Source organism: Phaenicophaeus curvirostris, chromosome 1 (assembly GCF_032191515.1).
Source record: "Phaenicophaeus curvirostris isolate KB17595 chromosome 1, BPBGC_Pcur_1.0, whole genome shotgun sequence".
Lineage (NCBI taxonomy): Eukaryota > Metazoa > Chordata > Aves > Cuculiformes > Cuculidae > Phaenicophaeus > Phaenicophaeus curvirostris.
This window is the reverse complement of record NC_091392.1, coordinates 43,645,828-43,667,062: the sequence shown is the minus strand read 5'-3', so window position 1 is coordinate 43,667,062 and position 21,235 is coordinate 43,645,828. Positions and strand designations below refer to the sequence as shown.

Below are 21,235 nucleotides of genomic sequence, written 5' to 3'. Positions count from 1 at the left end.
CCAAAATTTTACTCTGGGAAGAAATTAAATTAAAAAAAAAGAAATACTTTCTGTGTAAGAAAGCTCTTTTCCTGGGCTGTAAGAAGTTCTACCCTTCTACAGAAGGAGTGGGCTGCCTTGTTCATCCATATGCAAGAATGCCAAACGAAAAAAAACCCCAAACCCCCTGCACTCTCGTAATGCAAAGATTACGCCTCACAAACCCAAAGATGTATTCATTCTTTTGTCATATTATCAGAACAAGAACAGCCAACTCCTGTTGTCATCTACTGTCTCTGAACCGTCTGGTGTATTAGAAATAACAAGTCAACAACATGCTTTACTAAAGGGGAAACCCCCTCACACCCACGTTAGCCTGTAAAATAAACAAGTTTCATTTACATATTTACTAAAATGTCACTCTTCTCTATCATTTTCTAAAATGCTACCTACCTGCAAGAGCTCATCTCAAAGGGACCAATGGAGCAGGGAAATGCACTCAAAAGCCAGAAAAAAGCAATAGTCAGAGCAAGGAACAAAAGAAATAAAGCTTCAGAATCAAGATGCACTAACCAGCTCACCGCTTACCTCGTGAAAAGGAGATTCCAGGCAATCTCCTCCTCCTCCCTTCCTCCCCTCCCGCCCCCCCTCCCCAGCCCACCCTATCCAAACATCTTAAAGCGTGAAAAAACTCTGTCACATTTTATTCAGGCTAGCAGCGTTCAGAATATTCCCCATGGTGAAAGGCAGTCTGTTTCTGAAGGGCAGACAAACGAGATACGCTATTCACCACCTCAGTTCTGTTCAGCTTCTGGGCTCTCAAATAAGACTTCTCTCAATAAACCAAATTTAAGAGCACAAACTAACTTAAGGATAGCCAGGCTCCATGAGTTTGCGATGCTGCAACTGAAGAACTGTAGGGAAAGAACTAACTTGGCTAAATATCACAACAGAAGTACCTACAGCAACTCTCTGGTTTTCAGGTATGAAATCCAAGACAGGTTTTAACCCAACTCTCCAGCACCAGGCTGCTACGGGTATCAGAAGACGGGGCCACTGCTTCCACAGCTGTGGAAAACACCAACTATGTACCTGGGGCATTACTCTGAACAATACCCAGCTGACAAATGTGCAGAGTTTTCCTACAGAAAGTCACCTACGATAGATTACAAGCAATAATAGTGAGCTATTTAAAAAAAAAAATTAAGATTAGAAGTGAGCATTGCTCCCTTGCATTTATCATTTTAAATGAAGTGCTTCTTGGCTCCCCAAAGTTTCCCACCTCTTTTGATACTTCCTGAAATTAAGTTAACGTGTTACAGAATAGAAACTTCCTCCCCTCAAAAGCAAATTTTCACACCAACCTTAGACACCAAGATGATCAAGCTGGGACCTGTCTGCCTTACACCCATTTCTTTTAAAGAAAATAAAATTTCCAATTTCCTCAACATGCAAGACAAAAAGTAATAAATTTTCCAGTCAACTATATATATATCTTAAAAAAAAAAACATAAGAGAAAGGAAAAAAAAAAGAAACAAGGTCAGTAATGCGAACTGGGGGCCTTTTTTGATGGGCTTGAAGGATGCGAATGGTGAATTCTAAGCCTAACCTGCATGAGAGAGTCATCACAATGGGAAAGAAGAGAAAGAAAAGGTTCCTTTAAATGCAAGAGGTCTACACTGGTCACCAGCAGGCGAGTGGTCTCACTTGCGTGAGGGGGGAGGGGGTGGGGGAGGAGGGGGGTATTGGTAGGTGGCAGTCTGTCCCATATAGCCCATCACGTTAGTGCCAGGGGGCTGCGGAAACTGTTGTGACATGAGCGGCTGTGGCTGCTGGCCTGAGCGCCCCACCATCCCTGCATACTGCTGTTGGGTGGTGCTCTGTGAGGTTCTCCCAGCGGTGGCAGCTGTGGTGCTGGCACCATAGCCACTCGCACTGTACTCTGCAGTGCCATAGCCACTCGTGCCATAGGCAGCTGCTCCATAGCTCCCTTGAGCGTAACCATATTGGCTCTGTGCTGCCCCAAAAGCAGAATTTGGGCTCCCGTAGGCACTGCCATAGGTCTTGTTGGCTCCGTTGGCATAACTGTCACCAGCACGCTCACGGTCTCTGAAGCCACCTGAGTCTCTCCGGCCCTCTTTCACTCCCCGGAGCCTCCTGTCACACTCTTCCTGGTACATCAGGTTAGGGTTGTTTACCGAACTGCTCGTTCGGTAACGAGAACGACCTCCTGGCGATGAATATATTTAGATTTAGTACCACGAACAAGTCTTAAACAATGAGCTCTGGTACAATTATGCCACCCTTTTTCCCCCTTCCATATCCACAATTTAGCCCACAGGGAGGGAATTCTCTTGACTATCACTTCCCTGCAGAAGTGTGAATACGTCTCTTCATCGTGCTCAAGGTGTAAATAGGAAGTTCAAAAAGGGTTTCTTAATGCATGCGCTCAGAGACAAAGCAACAGAAGAAACTCAGGACTAACGTGGGAACATAATGAAATTTACTGTTCCTTCAGGGAATGTTTCCTGAAAGGTAAAGTCAGTGTCTCCCTTCACTGGTTTCAAATTTGCATATGCACGCACACAGATCCTGTTGCCTGTGCTTAAGCAGTAACTGCCAGTAATTAACTAATTCAAGCAAAACTAGCACTGCGAGGACTTTATCAAGAGAAAAAAGAATCCTACGGCTAAGGCGAAACAGTGGATTATCTCTTTTTTTGGACATATTACACCTACGTAACATCTTGAGATCTTGGGTACCGAACAGCTTTATTACTAATCTCTTGTTTTTTGACTTAGACTCACACTTACTACTTCCCTACCGTCTTCTAACCTTCCCTCCCTCAAAATGGGAACCTATTCCCTGGGTAGCCCTTTTCCCACACGCCTTTACCTCCACCACCACCGCCTCCTCCTCTGTGGTCCACAAGCTGCATCAGTTTTGGATTGATGGCTTGATTGGCTTCTTCCAACACTTTGATAAGCTCCCTGGCTTGTTTCAGGTTTCCTGGTGTGAAGAAGGTATAGGCAGTACCTTTGTTGGTACTACGTGCAGTACGGCCAATGCGGTGCACATAATCTTCGGAGCTGTTCGGATAGTCGTAGTTTATCACAAATTTTACGTCTTCCACGTCTTGTGAAGTGCCCAGGTGCGAAGCACAGTGAAGGGGTAGGGTTGAGGAAAGGGGAAAAGAAGAGAGGACGTGCCAACGAAAGGTGGGGAGCACGAATGCAGGTGACAGTAATAAGAAAAAAAAACAACAAAGTTAGTAATCACCCAGAATAAAGGCAAGACAGACTCATCCCAAAAGAGTAGAAGACTCAAATTGAAGGTCATCAGGAACAAAGATCAATTTCCTGAAAAACAGGGGAAATTTTAAAGCAGTTTTGCCCTGCACTCAAACTCATCCTCCCCGGAAAGTGTTTCTCTGCCTTCATGTGTCAAAGACACTGGTGTTTGTGAAGGAGATAAATGAATATCAAACTTCTGTTTTTTTAAAAAAAACCACAATCTGGAAAGTGAAAATGTCACCATCAGACAGAGCAAACTGGGGTGGAGGAAGGGCAGAACTGCCAAGGTGAAGCTTTTACTCTGTTGGGAGAAGTCTAACAAATAATAACGGTAATTAGATCACTTACCTTCCACTTGATAACATGAAATCAAAAGCAATCTTAAAAATGTTTACTTTTACAGTTCTAATAAGATAGAGTGAACTAATTTCCCTAGCCTAACACTTAAAACACTCCAATTACATTAATATTACTCAGCCAACTTATCAGAAATTATTCAGACCTAGAATATCTTAACTTGGCTTCGTCACTACCACCAGAACGCATTGCACTAACATTTCACTGTGTTGTTCTGTCCAGTTCAGGCAAGCTCTTGTTATACGGACAATCCTGAATTCCATTAAAATTCCCTACTTTCGGTGTCAGACGGAAGAAAGAAACTAAATAATCAAAATTGCTTTGTATAAAAAAATTTTAAGGTTTATCAGATCAAAACTGTGTGCTTCTTGAAAGTCAAGCTCTGTAAACTTATGGGACAGAAACAAAGTAAATGTTAGTGTAACGGTTCGGTGAAAGCATCTCAAGTACCAAAAGCACCTATTTGCTATAATAATCAATTTTAAAAGCATGGTATTACAGTAAGTGCCCTAACATCTCATTAAAAAAAAAAATTAAAAATCTGCATTTTAAGAAGAATATTCTGAAAATATCCAAGATAAAACACAGATTTTTGTGATCACCTTTCCTCTTTTTTTTTTTTGTTTTAAAGAGAGAAACATTCTCTGTTTGTTACCAGACCGATGCACACTCCCTCCTCCTGTGGGAAACCGCTGCAGCCGATCCCGTCTCTTTGCCTTTTATTTTTGGCGGCCTCCTTTCGAAAACTCCGCCCTCTGACACGGGACCACTGGAGCGCGGGGAGCATGCATCAAGGGTCCATGGCAGCGAGAAGTCCCCACACACGCTCGCTCTGTGAACTGGCTTAGATGCTTCTCTGTAGCCCCATTTGGTTGTGAAGCGCCGGAGAACCTGGGTTCAGGTAAAAGTTTCAGGTCCTCCAACGCTTTTTAGCCCCTATTTGGGGGCATCTTGGGGGCAATTGTCAAAAAAATGAAGATACAAAAATGACATCCAAAGGGTCAGACTGCATCTATTGCCCAGACTGCATCAATTCAAAGGGGTTGTAGGAAAAAATAAAAACAAGAGGGCTGTAGTGACAAGAGGGGGACTTTATGTCTGTTTCTTATTACAGCAAAGGGGGGGGCTCCTCAGTCTTTGCTGACTCCAAAGTCCTGAATCACACCAAAAAAAGGGAGTGAGAAGGCAGGTTTCACAGGGGGCTGCGCGAGTCTCCAGCTAGGGTCCTTGATGCAACAGGCTTTTATAAAAAGGGGAAAGCGAAGTAAAGAGAAGAGTACATATGATAGATTGCATCTTCACAGCCAGGCTGTAACTAGTCTGACAAAAGCTGCAGGCTACGCGATCCTCAGTCAGTCCCGTTTTGCACATCCATCAGTAGCAAAGCAACAACTTGAATTACCACAGCGGATACAAGGACGTGCTTTCCTGGCAGAAAGCACAGGGAACTGTAGCTACCAACGTAGATGGAACTGACTTGACTGGGGAGGAGCAGTAAGAATGGGAAGGCAGGAAGAGGAAAATACAAGGGTGTTTTCCAGACTAGAAAGTGGTCCTGGTAGAGCATGCAGCTTGCTGAAGGAAGACCAGAGCAAGTACAAGACTCTGCTTCTCCAGTCTAACAGGATCCAAAGCCTTTGCACGTGCTCACAATCTTCCTGCACTTTTAGAAGATAAAGTAGCAGGATCAAGAATTGAAATCATAAACCATTCTTGACAGCTACCTGAGAAACATTCCCTTTGTCAGACCATCAGAATACCCTATGGCACAGTCTCCAATCATTAATCAGGAGAGAGATAAACCAGCAGAGAAGCTAGTCTACAGAGCTGTTTAGACCATCAACGTAGATGTGCCCCCACCCCTGCACTGAGAATGATCTGCAGCTGATTTCAAAGCTTCTGTTAAAGAAAACAAAACAAAACAAATTCAGTGTTTTTAGTTTAATAAACTGAACAAAAAAATAAAGAAAAAAAAATCAGTGCAGAGAGAGGACCTCACTCCAGGGAATTACCACAAAGAAGTCATTACGGGACTCAGAACTTACCTGGAAGAAGCTTTTTTGAAACCAATGTTCCATTAGGAAGAGGGAAAGCCCTGGTGACCCAGCCAAAAGGCGCGCGCCCCTGTTTTATGTTATTTAGGTAGAAGCCTTCACTTTCCAGGATCTTGGAGGAAGTCGTCCAGAAGTTTGCCAGTTAAAGTGACTTATTTTAAGAAGCAGCAAACTCAGGGCCCCAAAATAAGTAGAGATGTTGTTCAGTAACAAGAAACAGACTCTGGTACCTTTTCCCCTCAGCTCAGGTGAAGTGGAGGATGGGAAGCGTGGAGACTGTTTTCTCAAGTGTTATCCAATTGAGTAGTTTTGGGGGGAGTGGTTTTTCGAGGGGGGTGAGACTGTTTTAAATGTCTAGGCAAGATGCACAAAGAAGCTACCAGCACATAGCAAGCCTGTTTAAAAAATGCTGCTAGAGAAAGCAGCTCTCTTTCATACAAACTGGTTTCAGGCCTCTGTCCCTTCTCCCAACAGGCCCAAGTTCTAACTGCACAGGTCCAGACATGACCCTAGAGGGCAGAGACTGAAGTCCACGTAATCACCTCCCTGCGGAAGTGTTGGACGACTTTTGAGGGGGGAGGGGAAGGAGGGGTGAAGGTTGTGTGAACAAAGGCTGTCGAGTCTCGTAATGGTCTGCCTGTATTAAAGTGACCATACAATGCACAGCTCGGCCACCCTTTCAGCATATGAAAAAAAAGAGAGCTCAGATAACTGAGGTTTTTAACAGCTAAAGATTCTTCTGAGCTTATTTGCAATGACGTATGATAGTTTTGTCTAAAAGTTACTACGATGAGACATCAATCCCCAAGTAGTTTCTCTGCTACCAGACTCAGGGAGGGGGCAATATTGAACGTCCCATTTTTAAACTCAAGAGCACTTCAGAAGTCATCCTCCTCTTCTAGAGTGGACAGATGTCCAAGAACTGTGTTTAGCACACAGAGGGTTTCAGAATACGAATATGGTTATTAAACAAGGGGGCACAACTGATGCATCCAGACAGATCATTTTCGTATCACCAGAATTAAGCTGTGCAATTTTGATTCAGTTACACATGTGGGTAACATGATGTTAAAGGCTGTATATAATCTCAGTGGTCCTGCCTAGAAGGAACACAGAGGAGGGAACATTACACAAGACCAAAGATCTGGAGCAGTGCTTTCTCAGATGTGAATACATCTGTGGTGTAAACGTGTGTACACTGGGGTTGGTATGTTCAAATCTGTGGTGGGTCATATGGGGAGATTATTAACTATATGCTGTTGAAATGCTCTCCCACAACTTCCTACTTGAACTTAATCTGACACGCTCTGAAGTGAGAGCAATCCGTCCCTATCATCCAGCCACAAAAGCTGGATTTGGGGAAGAAGTGAGTGTGGTGGAAGGGTTGGGTTGCATAATTGGACGTCTCTTCTCCCTCTTGACGATCGATTGGTCATGCCTAGGCCTTGCTGCAGACCAAAGCCTGTTCATTAGGAGCAGGAAGAGACTTTGAATATGAAAGAAAAAAAGAAGATTAATGTTAAAAAACGTATTTCACATGTGGGGGAAAATCACGCTTTGAAATTTTTTCTTTTTTTAAAGAAAACATATTTCAATCCAAAGAAGAAAAATAGGCAGCAGTAGGCAAGAGTGGTCTATGTGTACAAACCTAGCCCACGAGATGCAACGTCGGTAGCAATGAGGATAGGAGCCTTTCCAGAACGAAACTCTGTAAAATAAAGCAGGCTATGAAATAAGATTTTTCAAAAAGATAAAAGTTACCTGAACTTGATTTACACTAAGTGCTCATTTTCCAGAATCTAGGCAAGACGGGTCAATTTCAGAAACCCCAGCAAGTCAGGGGAGGAACAATAGTTGACACCTTTAACATCCTCTCTGGGTTTAAGCAATTTTCCTTTGTGTTTTTGTAAAAAAAAAAAATTAAAAATAAAGGCAGAAGCAAGTACTGAAATTAACAGTACAAACAGTACAAAGGCAAAGGAAGTTCTTTTGAAATGTTTCTACTGGGGAGAGTGACACACACGAAAAAAAGACTAGAGAAAAGCATGTCTGGGTTAATTATGGAATCATGTACAGAGCCCTCTCCCCTCAGTGATGGACTCACCATTAAGCACCCAGTCTCTTTCTGGCTGACTCTTGTCTCCATGGATACACATGGCTGGCCAGCTGCCAAATAGAGATGTACATTAGTACAGACAGAAAGCACAAGCATTAAAGGCAACAGGAAGCTTTATGGCATTCCAGTAAAAAGGAAAAAAAATAAAAGACTTGAGAAATATTTTATCCCCCATCCTCCTCTGGCCTCTATCAACCTAGCATGTACACTGGTTTGCTCCTTGCATGTTAAACCCACTAGCCACATCAACAACTATTTAAGTGGAATCCTATCTGCTATACTGATATAGTCCCAATCAATGTATAAATATGAGGAAGTGGCCTCAAGTTGCACCAGGGGAGGTTTTGATTGGATATTAGGAAAGATTTCTTCACTAAAAGGGTTATCAGGCACTGGCACAGGCTGCCCAAGGAGGTGGTCGAGTCCCCATCCCTGCAGGTATTTAAAACACAGGTAGATGAGATCCTCAGGTATCTGGTTTAGTAGTGGACAGGTACGGTCGGACATAATGATCTCAAAGGTCTTTTCCAACCAAGTGATTTTATGATTCTGACATGCTAAAAGCTGCCTACCTTACAAACGCCCTTTCTTGCACTAATGCTTTGATGTACTGAAACCTCCAGGGAAACTAAGACTCAACTGGGCCAAGAAAAGGATGGACAAGTTGTTGCAAATAACATCACCGTCAATATTTAAGCCTTACTGAATTTGATCACAATTTCAGGTTCCCATTAGAAACAAGGGGAGGAGAGGAAGATAATCACCCATCTCTGCGCATCCGTCGAGTGAGATCATCACATCGCCTCTTTGTCTCCACAAAGATGATAGTCTTATTTTCTTTCTCTGCCATGATTTCCTCCATCAGCTGTATCAGTCTAAAACAGACACGTCAGCTAAGATGTATATCCACACACACGAGAATATAGGAGCGCTCTCTCAGCTTACACTGAGAACATACACCACACGCATCCACATAAGGCAGCGTCATACAGAATTTAGGTCTGTTGTATAAGAGTATAGCTAGAAGATACACAAAGGACTAGTTAGTTACAGGACTTCTTTTTTAACACTCAGAGGTTAAATAATGCTACCAGTAACTACACTATTTGGAAATTATATTTGGCTTAAAAAGCAATGTAGATTTTTAAGTACTACTCCCCAAAAAAGTAAAACAGTAGGAAAATCAGCTTACTTATGGTCTTTCTCGCTCTCCATGCATACATCCACTATCTGCAAGATATTGTGGTTGGCGCTCAGCTCCAAGTTTCCCACATTGATCTGAACATAGTCCTGCAGGAAGTCCTCGGCAAGCTGGCGCACTTCTTTTGGCCAGGTGGCACTCCACATCAGAGTCTGCCTGTCAGGCTGGGAAAAAGGGAAAACAGATTTATTTGAAGCACCAGACTTTGAACAGGAGACCAAAGGAAGCCGTCCTTTTATAAGGTTCACACACCCTTATCTGGTCAACAATTTTACGAATTTGGGGTTCAAATCCCATGTCCAACATCCTGTCTGCTTCATCCAGCACCAGGTACGTGCACCGACGAAGGTTGGTCTTTCCTGCCTCAAGAAAGTCGATCAAGCGACCTGGTGTAGCAATGCAGATCTCCACACCTTCAAAACAGAACGAGGAAAAAGTGTAAGGCTCTTCATTTGAATGTCAATTGGTATTTTTAGTCAGAATGAATCACCTTCCAGAGCAAAATTGTTTAAAGGAAAAAAAAACCCACCACCCGCATTCGTACCCAAGATTGAGTCATTTCAGTAGAAGACCTAGTTTCTTTTTTTTTTCCCCATTCTGAAATTACTGTTACAGTGCCATTACAATAATAAATGTAATACAGGAGCTAAAAGCTTGCTGTCAGAAAACACCAATGAAAAGCTGTCCAAAAAATCAGAAGTAAAATAAGCTTCTGCTCAAGCCTGACCCACCTTTATCCAGTATTAGGCAGCTCAGAGAGCTCTCTAGAAAAATAAGAGTTAACTCCAGCTAAATTCCCTATGTTAATCAAGCATGAAGTGCTCCTCTTGCTATACAGGTGCAATTACTTCCATCTTTTTTTTTTTTTTTAAATCTATCAAGACAAAGCATCGTCTTTAATACTGAGTAATTATGGACTGACAATCACCCTGCCTGTATTTGTTCACATAAAACCAGAATTCAAACATTCATAAACAAATATCAAGTATGGCAATTCATACATTCCTTAAAAAGAGGGACCGGTTTCAATCAATTCCCAAATCTTACAGGTGAGTCCCTCAGTGTCCACAGAAGGTTATTTTTAGGGAAGGAAGGGGTTAAAACAGAGCAAAACCTTAACAACTTTCTTGATATTGCCCTTACAGATGCCGAGTATTTTGTGGAAACCCAGATCTTTTTCTTTGTCAACCTGGACTCCTCAGAGCTGACACAGCTGGGTGTACCTTCTAGTTTCTAAAAAGCTCATGCAAGAATTAGCATTCTAATTGAGTCATTGGTCTGCCAGTGAGACTGAACAAACCACATCCGTCATCAATAACATACTCCTCCAAAGTAAATTCACTAAATACGCCAGAGACTGCAACTGGAGGGAAAAAAAATAAAAAGTGTTTTCTGGACTCTACTGTATTGCACAATCTCTGCTGCAGAAAACATTCATCCAAAGACAGTAATATCTGAAAGGTCTGAAAGCACTGTAACTGCACCCATCCTCTAACCAAAGGATTTTCTTCATGAGCAGAGTACTTATTTTACTGCACTCCCGAAAGGTGTGGAAAAAAAACATCAATCTGATCCTCCCAAGGTCTCTTTGTGCAATCTTTGACTCCTCCACAGAAGATGTTGGAACACACCATTATTTTCTTGAACAGAGCTAACTTGCAGCCTTCTACCATACACGCCTTTACCCCCAATGCTGCAGTTTTCAATAACGAGACTGCAAACTGCACTGGTAGGTAAAATTTTATGATTTATTTAGTAGAACTAAATAAGCTTACCTTGATAATACTACTTAGATCTTTTCACATAATTCTATTATTTTTAATCTAGTGAAGATTAAAGCTACCAGAACATTCCTACATTTGAAATTACATGTAACTAGCCCTTGAAATGAAGGTTAGGTCACTTAAGCACTACTGCGATGCCCTGGCTGCTGTAGAAACATTGTTCCTCATGTTGCCAACACTAGCCCCTTGTTACATACAGAAAGGCAGTTACAGAATGTCACATGAACAGAAACAGAGCTAAATACTTAAGAACTCAACAAAAAAACCCCTCCAAATCGCACTGTCTAAAGCCTCTATACACTCAGAAATTAAGTTTTATTATTTAAACAAGCCTGAGCAGAAAATCTGAAATGTGGTTGAAGAAAAATCATTCCTTAAACATCCTGATATTGTTTCCTCAAAATAATCTGTTCTCTTTCTGGCAAGTTTCTTTTTCCCCTTCCTATGTACCGATGATTTTCAAAAGTGTAAAGTTCACAGAGAAAGCAGAAAGAAAATCTAATATCCAAACAACAAAGAGAACTACCTCATGAACTATCACTGTAACTGGAGAAAGAGACACTCATTCACGCACGCCCCCTCCAAACACATTTTAAGAGATTATCTTCTTTTAACAGAGATTTTACAGTCCTGCCTCCTCCAGAAACTGCAGCCAGCCATTTTAAAATTACCTCTTTCTAGATCTCTGATCTGGGGACCTTTGGGCGCTCCTCCATATATGCAGGTACTCTTCAGTCTTGAACATTTGCCATAATCATCAGCCACCTGCTGCACCTGCTGGGCCAACTCTCTTGTCGGTGCTAGAACCAGACACTGCAAAAGGAAACGGTTCAGGATAGCCAAGCAGCGTACATATTGCTAACTGAAGGGCTACATACACATACCACAAGCAACACTGGACCATCTGCTCTTTATTAGCTAAAACATTTAAATATCTTTAGACTGTGTCAGCAATTGCACAGAATTTCAAAACTAACGAGTGGGATGCTCACATTGTGATAGGAAACATTTCTTGACTTGCTATTCTGATATACCAATTAAATAAAATACACACCTCATTAGTGATGCTATGCTGTACACACAAAAAGGAAGAGAACTGACAAGTACTTACAATTGGGCCATCCCCTCTCTCCAAATATGGCTGGTGGTTGATGTGAACAATCGCAGGCAACAAGTACTGAAACAGAAGAATTTTAAGTCAAGGTACAGGACTTCAATATTCAATGCCAACGACCTCCTGCCATGACAACCAGACCACAGCAAGAGCCCATTTAGCCTCATGTTCTTTCAAGAAGCCAAGACCTGATATGAGAGACAGCAAGAAAACTTGGCTATATAAAAATCAGGATTCTGAAAAAAAACAGATACTAGCATTTATCCAACAGAACAGAAGATTTTCAGAGCTGCTGACCAACTGCATCTGCTTTGACATGAGCACAAAATAATAGTTGCTCCGCACCTCTGAAAGGAAGGCTCACGTGAATTTGGTGCCTAAGTTATTAGAATTGAGCATTCTTGGCTCTAATCAATTATTTTCATAACGGATAAAATTCCTTCCTAACCACTGCAGATGAAATAATTGCACATCTTGAAGACTCAATCACTTTTTAACTTAAAACAAATATGCTAAGAAGCACATACTATTTTTCAAACCACAATGTTAAGCACAGATCAAAGAGAAGTGACTAAGCATCCAAAGAGAAAGACACGCAAAATACATGCCTGTGAATAAGGCAGGCTGGTTTAGCTGAGACTTCAGTCTCATCCGTGACACAATAAAGTGAGCTTTAAAACCATGTAATCATCTCACTTTATGCTTGCAATACTGACAAGTCCCAAAACTAACAAGTAGCCAAGGGTAATTTCTGTAAAAGAACTAGGAAAAAAACTAAATAAAAGAGAATACATACTGCTAGTGTCTTCCCAGAGCCAGTCTGCGCAATGCCCACCATATCACGACCACTGAGGGCCAGTGGAAAGCCTTGGCACTGAATTGGAGTCGGTTCTGTGAAGTTCTGGTCCATCAAGGCATCCATAACATACTCTAAGAATTTAAGAAAAGAAAAAAAAATCTTGAAGGATAACTGAGGCTTCAGAAGACCATTTAGAAAACAGAACAGGCCTAAACTATTTCTGGTTTTGAGTAATCCTCCTTAAAGAACTGCAAAGTACTTACGTGGAAAGCCACACTGGTGGAAGGCAAACACAGGCTTGGGGCAGCCCTCCATCCCTCGGATTGTTATCTCTTTCTTTCTTCTCAATTCTTCAACTTCATACTATTTACATGGGAGGAAAAAGGCAAACAGACAAATGCTGAATGTCAGCTGGGCCTTACAGTGTGTTTCTAACTATTAACTCACTTCACATCTCTGGAGAACAGCTTTGTTAGATCTAAAAAGGATTACTTTCCTAAAGATTTTATCTTGAGATTGAGCTATAGTAAGAGCTTCTCCAATATTCAGAGGCATAAGCTCTCCATGCAGTCTACAAGTACTAACGTCTCTCTCTTCTTCCAACCAGCCCTTTTTAAAGAAGTGTATTAATACAGTATTTTCAAGAACTATACTCTTCTTCCAGAGGCTAGAAACGACCAACAGCTTAAAAAGTTGTTGAAAAGCAACTTTGTTGTTATTGTTTAAAAAGTTCCAGAACTGCCACCTGGATTCTTTTTAGAACAGCACTTTTTTCCTGCATGAAAGAAGTCAAAAAAATGTCATTCTGATATCCTATGACCTCACAATTTTTTAAGTAATGAAACTTCTTCAAATAGTCCTGAAATGTATATCCACATAAGCATAATTTTAGGATTAGAAAAAGTGTTTTATCTTAGTCTAGGTTGTCTTAAAAGTCCAACTGTACTTTGCAGTGTACCTCCCCAATTCAGGACCTTACTCTAATTAAAAATCAACAGAAAGATACACATCAATACCAAACATGCACATTATCCAAAGCAATAAATTTACTGTTTGTGAAAATTCCTTCTGCTGGAATGAAAAAGTAAGAAAAGAAAACATGAAAATTCTTTTGGCTGGATCAGGCAAAGACAGCTACAGCAGCTAACGCTGACTGTGATTCAGTGGTTCAAAATGTTCCTTTAAAAAGCAAATGTCTCCTTCAATTCCTTTAAGCCATATAAATATCTCATTAATAGTTCACAAAGATATTAAATCAGATAAAGACAATAAAGAGAGGAGGAAAAAGAAAAAAAAAAAAAGACTCTAGGTTCATGTTGGGCCACAAGGCGAGACTGCTGTACCTAGAGAGTAAACGCAAAGCATTGCATCTCCAGTTTTGAGCCTCCAGTGTAAGAAGGGCATTGTTTTAACACTGCACATCCCATGATGGGGGTAAAGCTAGAGGCTGGAGCACAGGCTGTAAGAAGAAAGGCTAGAAGCACTGGATTTATTTAGCTTGGGAAAGAGAAGACTAACAGGGGAACCTGCCTGCTAGTTTCAACTGCCCAATGTGTTGCTATGGAGAAGAAGTTGCAAATAGTTATTAGGGGGCTAAAAATATAACGAGAAACACTAAGCGCTGGGACAGCCACCAGAGAGGATATAAGCTCTCCCCATCCCTGGGGATATTCAAATTCAAAAGGACAAGGCACTCAGCAACCTGCTCTACTTTTGCAGTCAGCCCTGCTCTGAGCAGAGGGTGAGACTAGAGATGGCCTCTTTCAGCTTCAATTATTATCACAATAAAATATTCTTTCAAATGTTACTTATGGATTTCCATCACTCTTAGTTCATTATTTTAGGTTATTTCAGGGTCTCCCCAGTACTGCAGCCCCCAAGCTCTCTTAAGTCTTATCTACCTTGATGAGCAGCTAGGCCAGACAAGCCTTACAATTGACCAAGTTTAAAACATCACATGTAAAAGCAGCTCAGAGAAGAAGCATCACCCCTGCTAGTGTCAAATATTGAGGGCAACTAGAACCAGTATCCTGCAGAGCGCATGCATACTAAACAAGCTTAATGAAAAGACACTTCTAGTACACGCTGTCCCAGACTTCCCAGGACAAGTTTTTCCACTTGTGACATTTTCTATTGTAGGTAAAATGGAACAGACAGGATTGAAAACTTACTGGAGTAAGCCTGGCCACTTCCGGATGTTCCACGTAAAAATTCTTCTCAAACTTGGGCAGCTCACTTAAATCCCATTTTCTCTTACGTAAACGTTCCCCCGGATTACCAAATTTCTTTGGAGGAAGAGGACCTCCACGACTTGCTCCAAACCTGTAAACATGAATGTCAGTTATAAACAAGAATATCTAATTGCAATGGAACTGGCAAGTTCCTTAAGCATTTTCCACTCCTCTTTTTCCCCAAGTCCACACCTGAGCACAATATTCCAGCAAAAGTCACTCCTCCTCTCCCCCAGTCGCTGTGATGGCACACAACTTCTTAAGTAACATAAACCTGCTCTAAGTCAGTTCTGAACCCCAAACCACCTTCAGGTTTCCTTCCAGTAGAGTCATTTGTAAATCACTGCCTTAAAGCTCCTGTCTCCAGGTTTCTACCTCAAGGTGGCCTCCCATGGGACAAAGCTGTGCCTACAGCTTCAGCGTTTACCTTTCCTGGAAACTGACAGGACGCGTAAAACATGGTTAGATGAAAGGGCTGAGAAAAATCTCTGATCACGTAACTCTCTCAAGGTTACTTTTACACAAAAACAGCCACTTCACTTACTCTCTCTGTGTCTTTTCTCCTTTCTTATCAAGCAGTATGCCTCAAATCAAAAACAGAAGAAAGTAAACAAGCCCAGCCAAGCCTGCAAGTCCTTCTGGAAACAAAGCAATTTTTAACAAATATTTTAAACTAGAGCCTAACAGGGGAAAAAAAGGGAAAAAAAGTACCTGGGAAAAATCATATCCTCTCTCAAATGCTTTTAATGAAGACTCAAGAGACTAAGACGCTAATCTGCTAAAAATTTCCTAACTAGCAGAACTACTTGAAGCTACTGCTCTCTCTCCCATAAGTTTTCTTCTTCCAGTTAATTAAAAACCCTTAAGAAGGTTACAAACTAACTGCAATGACCAACTGATGCATTAGGCAAAACATGAGCTCCTGGCAATAATCTGTAAGAGTAACTGAAACTGAGTGGCATAAAACTATTATTTACTATAAATATGAGAAATTACATCTTTTAGAATTCCACAGAAGTTGTAGTTCTTTTTACTAGTACCATACAAACACAGAAGAAGGTGCTGTCAGATCATGTTCTGCCTCAGTTCAGATTTTGGTTAATAAAGCTACGGCTTTTTGTAAAACATGAATTAATGAGAAATGCCTGATTTACTACAAAACTTTTATTTGGACAGCAAATCTTTTACCCAGGCAGTCCAGTAGTGAATAAAAAACTGTTAATGAAACGAACCAGAATCAACAAAAATCCCAAAGCAATTTTCTCACACTAGTAACTAGGAGGGGCAGAGTTGCTAAAAAATTAAGAAAATCTGAAATAAATTTCTGAATTAAGTACATTATCCAATAGACATTACAAATTATAGCAATTAAGAGACCAAAACAATACACTCAAACCAACACATTAACAGAAAAAAGGAGTTACGTTATTGGAAAAGCTAAGTACAGTAGATATAATTTAACTTCAAACTTGCTAAGTAAGTTCTGAAGTGTTTACATTGTTGCAACTCTTTCATTAAAGTCTCTTCTATAAATATTCCTTACTTTCCCATCTGTGCATTTATCACAGCCCCTAGGCAGCCTGCATAGCGTCAGCCATTTTTGTCATACGTAAAGTCTGTGGAACACAACTTCAAAAATTGATTGAACCATTACATTTTCATTCACAACTAAGTTAAAATAAATAGCAAAGATTTAAACTTACAGGGACATTCACCTTGACTGAAGATGTCTGCTACCAATCACACTAACTTGCAATCAAAATGATAACTATTTCTGTCTCCAGGTGGTTTTAACAAAACCCAGAGTCTCACTAAAGTCAGCTGAAGGTTCAAAGGGTCAATAGGCTTCCTTATGGAAGGAAACATATGGAAGCACTGACTGCAAGACTGGACACCGAAAGAGCTGTGTGTTATGAGTATTTGCTCCACAGCTATCCAGAGGAAATCAGAGATATATTTTACATAGAAGTCACATGGTTTCAGTTCTTGATTCTTATACTCAATATGGCTGCACAGTGACTTGAAAAAAAGGAGCCCTGCAGAGCCCTCAAACGCCGCCTCTGCTCACGTTTATCCACTGAGCTGGCAGTAACTGACACTTTACATTCAGATTACAAGTAAAACAAGATTCCAATTCCAGTTAAAAGTTATTTACATCTAAGACTACTCCACTGATTTGCCAGTACTTCTCTTTTCAAATGTGAGTTCAGACTGACCCAAAACTTTCTTCTCCAGTACTACTGGTGCCATCATTTCTGGGACAGAACTGAGTGAATTTGTTAAATTCTAGAGCAAAACAGTACAATTTCCCCTTATGATAAGTCACCTACAACTCATTCCTGGCAGGAGGAAAACACAAAGCCTGTATTTGTTTAGCTTACAAAAGAATCAGCACTGAGAAGGCCCGAGTGGCCCAAAACTTTATGGAGGCTATTTATGATGAGTGTTTGAAGTTGTAAATATTTTCACACCTTAAACAGACATGTATTAGCAAACTGAATCCTAATGCACTAAAGCTTCCAGGATAATACGCAAAGAAAACTATTTTCTATGCAAATGCCCAAAAGCTTCACAAAGAAGCGCGTAGGCATTCCTTTTACTTACGCAAAACCCCGATCTAAAAAAGAAACATCCATCTATAATCAAAGTCTTCAAACACAATGAGATTACACAGCTTTTAAGGCACGCTTAATATTGTGACAACACTTTGGACAGTGTTCTTTTAAGTAACTGTCTATAAATCTGCATACTCAAATTCACTGACTAAACTCCAAAAACAGCTGGGGTCTGAACTATCTCAAGACTTGCCAAAGCGTTTACTCCAATGTCCTTGTACTAAACTGAGCTGGAAATCTCACAGTGGAAAACCACCAGAACCCTCCTCTCTGTGAAAAAAAAAAAAAAAAAAAAGTATCTTTTAATTTCAGACTGTGAAATGTGAGTGTAAGATAACACAAGGATACTACTATCTCTCTCCACAGCTGACGAGGAACTATATGTTCAAACACCCTGCAACATATGAACAACATCCTGAATCTCCCACCGGGGAGGGAAATCAAGAAGTAAAGGAAGGGAAGGGGGAAAAAGAGAAAAAAAAAATAAAAAAAGAGAAGACTCATTAACTGAGATCTAGTCTGCCATATAACAGAACCCACATGTTTTTTTTTTAAACCTTGAGAATGGAGACCTAACTATGTGAGATCTAAAAGACAGAAAATGCCACTCTTCTAAATTAGGGCTAATTTTCTCCTTAAAAAGGCCCAGGATGAACATCTCTGCTTCCAACGCTTAGAAAACTCAAATCTCAAACTGGTTATACACTATAATGCCGTAGCATTTATTGCTGCCATCCTCAGAAGAAACAAACCCAAAATCAAACCAGTAAAAATCTTTTCCAAGCCAAGGTTCCTTTAAACAGCAGAACCAAGAGTATCGAGCACCAGGCCTCTGCAGTGCCACACAAACAACTCTTGCTTGGCTGCTATGTAAGCTTGGTCATGCTCGTTAAGTGGAGTCCAAGGCCATGTTTACTGAGATCACCCTCCCCAGCATGCAAGTCCCCTGCACAGCAGCGGTTTCCAATCTCATTTCCTCTCACAATAAGCCTGGGAGAGCAACCGAGAAAGATCTTTCACCAACTGCCCTCTTCTTAAGTAAGCCCAGAAGAAGCAATGACAACCAGAAGAGCAGACGTTCCAACCACCCTTGCCAGGGCCTTCGTGGCTGGCAGGGAGGGTCAGGATGGGGTGGGCAGAGAAGAGTAGGGTAAAGAAGAAAAGAGCAAGGAGAAAACAAATTCAGGGTAAGGGAGAAAGGAAAAGGGAGGCCTTCAAATTGTGAGACGCACACGGTTACAGATAGAGGATGGAAAAGCTGAATAATTAGAAGAACCCACCACCACCAAGAACTGAACTCAAAGTCTCAGAGGTGGACAGAGGAGGCTGGAGAATGCCTGGGGGAAAAGCTCTCCCGAACACAGTGGGCTGAACGCGTGTTTCTCCCCTCTCCCTTTCTTTCTTTCTACCAGGCAGGCACTCAGCACGAGGGAGAAGGGTCCCTCCATGCCTGCCTGCAGACCCCGCACCCAGCCCGGCCTGACCCCCTCCTTCCCCGGCCTGTTCACGTCCTCTCCAACCCCCTCAACCCGTTCTCCCTCTCCCCCTCTAACCCGTTTACCCACCCCCAAACCCGCTCCTCCCCACCCCATTCCCGGCTGTGCCCTTCACCCCGTTCGCCCCCCATCCCCCCCCCCCCCCCCTTACCCGCCGCGGTCCCGGTCGCGGCCTCGGTCCCCGAAGCCCCTCATGGCCCCCGGCGGGGCGGGCGAGAGGCAGCGGAACGCCGGCCGTGGGGACGGCGAGGGGCTGGGGGTTCGGGGAGAGGGTCCAGCCAGGGGCGGCTGCGCCTCGGTGCTGGGCTCGCTCTGCGCCACCTCGCTTCTTTGGTGGTCCACAAAAGGAGAAGGAGTAGGCAGTGGGTCAGAGACCCGCTGGGCGTCGGCGGAGGGGACGGCGGGGCTCTCGGTCGGATCCAGGGCCCGTGGAGTGCGGAGACACAACCGGCGTCTCCTTCTTCGGGGCTCCCGGCACAAAATGGCCGCCGCTGCCCCAAGCGCTCCGCTTACGCTACGGGCGGCCCTGCGCTGCGCCAGCTGCGGCCCTACGCCTATTCACGGAAGCCAACTACGCCCTAGACCGACAGGGTGAAACGCTGCTCCACGCGAGATACGAAAAGTGCGTAGCGTTCTCGACTTGAGCCGTGCCCCCGCGTGAGAAAGGGCGGGAGGGGGAGCTACGCTCTCTCTATTCCTGAAAGTCGGCTACGCAAGGAGTCAAAACCGTACCCCGTTCTGGGCAGCAGGGAAAAACCTACGTCGAGGCGCACGTTACGTAAGTACACGGCGTGCGCCAATTGCGTTACTCAGGCCGGCGTAGAGCCGGAAGAGCCCGCGCGTTTGGCGTAACGTTCTTCCGCGCGTTGCGCGGGCAGGGTTGGCGGAGGACCGGAGGGTTACGTTAGTTTCGCAGCGTAGTCGGGTTTGGAGAATACGGCCTTGCCCTTACGCGCCTGCTGTCCCCTTGGCGTGCGGTCGCGGGGACAGTAGTGGGGGGCGAATGGCGGGGGGGGTGGGCGAGGGATCCAGGTTTTCCTGCGCCGATTCCCCGGGCAGATCCACAGGGGGACCTTGGGTCGGCGGGGGAGGGACAACAGAAAGGATGGTGGCGTTAGCCGGGAGGACGAGGCACGAGGGGCTCCAGCGGAGTCACCGTCATGGGAACCAGAGAGCAAACAACGCGCTCAGGGGAGGCTGAGGCGACCTGGGAACTGGGGCTGATCAGCCTGGAGAGGAGAAGGGTCTGGGGAGACCTTAGAGCAGCTTCCAGTACTGAAAGGGGGGAACAGGAAAGCTGGGGAGGGGCTCTTTATCAGGGAGCGCAGGGACAGGACAAGGGGTAATGGTTGTAAATGGAAGGGGTAAGATTTAGATAAGTCATTAAGAAGACATTCTTCACAATGAGAGTGGTGAGGCACTGGCACAGGTTGCCCAGGGAAGCTGTGGACACCCCATCCCTGGAGGTGTTCAAGGCCAGGTTGGATGGGGCTTTGAGCAGTCTGATCTGATGGGTGGTGTCTGAGGAGGGACTGTTTAATAATCTTCAATATTCTTTGACATTCTTGAAGCCCCCACCATAAGAAGGGTATGGAACTGTTGGGACAGGCCCAGAGGAGGCCACAAAGATGATCAGAGGGCTGGAGCACCTCTGCTGTGAGGACAAGCTGAGAGTGTCGAGGTTATTAGCCTGGAGAAGAGAAGGCTTTGGGGAAACCTTATGGCGACCTTCCAGTACCTGAAGGGGCTACATGAAAGCTGTGGGGGGACTTTTTACAAGGCCATGGAGTGATAGGACAAGGGGGAATGGCTTTAAATTGGAAGGGGGAAGATTTAAATTAGACATAAGGAAGAAAGAAATTCTTCACAATGAGGATGGTGAGGCCCTGGCACAAGTTGCCCAGGGAAGCTGTGGCTGCCCCATCCCTGGAGGTGTTCAAGACCGGGTTGGATGGGGCTTTAGAGCAATGTGATCCAGGGTTGGAACTGGATTATCTTTAAGGCCCCTTCTAGCCCAAATAACTCTATAATACAGCACAGAGGCTGTATTTGTGTCCTGCTGGCATTCCACTCCCTGCATCAGCCACAGGCTTCTGGCTAAGGCATGAAGTAAGCCATGGGGCAACTGAGCGGCATAGCCCGTAAGCTCTGTATGTGCATAGCACCTGCAAGGTGTACACCTGACCTGTAGCACC

At 43.2% G+C, this 21,235-nt stretch overlaps 2 protein-coding genes across 2 annotated transcripts in view; one reads left to right on the top strand and one right to left on the bottom strand.

The window, feature by feature from the left end:
* The window catches only part of SYNGR1 (synaptogyrin 1), a 360,929-nt gene that overhangs the window by 46,019 nt on the left and 293,675 nt on the right, over positions 1–21,235 (top strand). The window lies entirely within an intron of this gene.
* DDX17 (DEAD-box helicase 17) lies at positions 1,447–19,553 on the bottom strand. Its single transcript, XM_069855742.1, has 13 exons — positions 19,192–19,553; positions 14,870–15,020; positions 12,962–13,061; positions 12,696–12,829; positions 11,897–11,962; positions 11,457–11,598; positions 9,254–9,414; positions 8,993–9,165; positions 8,565–8,675; positions 7,789–7,850; positions 7,333–7,392; positions 2,876–3,115; positions 1,447–2,210 (listed from the first exon to the last, which is right to left on the bottom strand). Exons 1-13 carry the CDS (start codon positions 19,233–19,235, stop codon positions 1,684–1,686), a joined length of 1,971 nt encoding a protein of 656 aa, XP_069711843.1. The 5' UTR covers positions 19,236–19,553; the 3' UTR covers positions 1,447–1,683.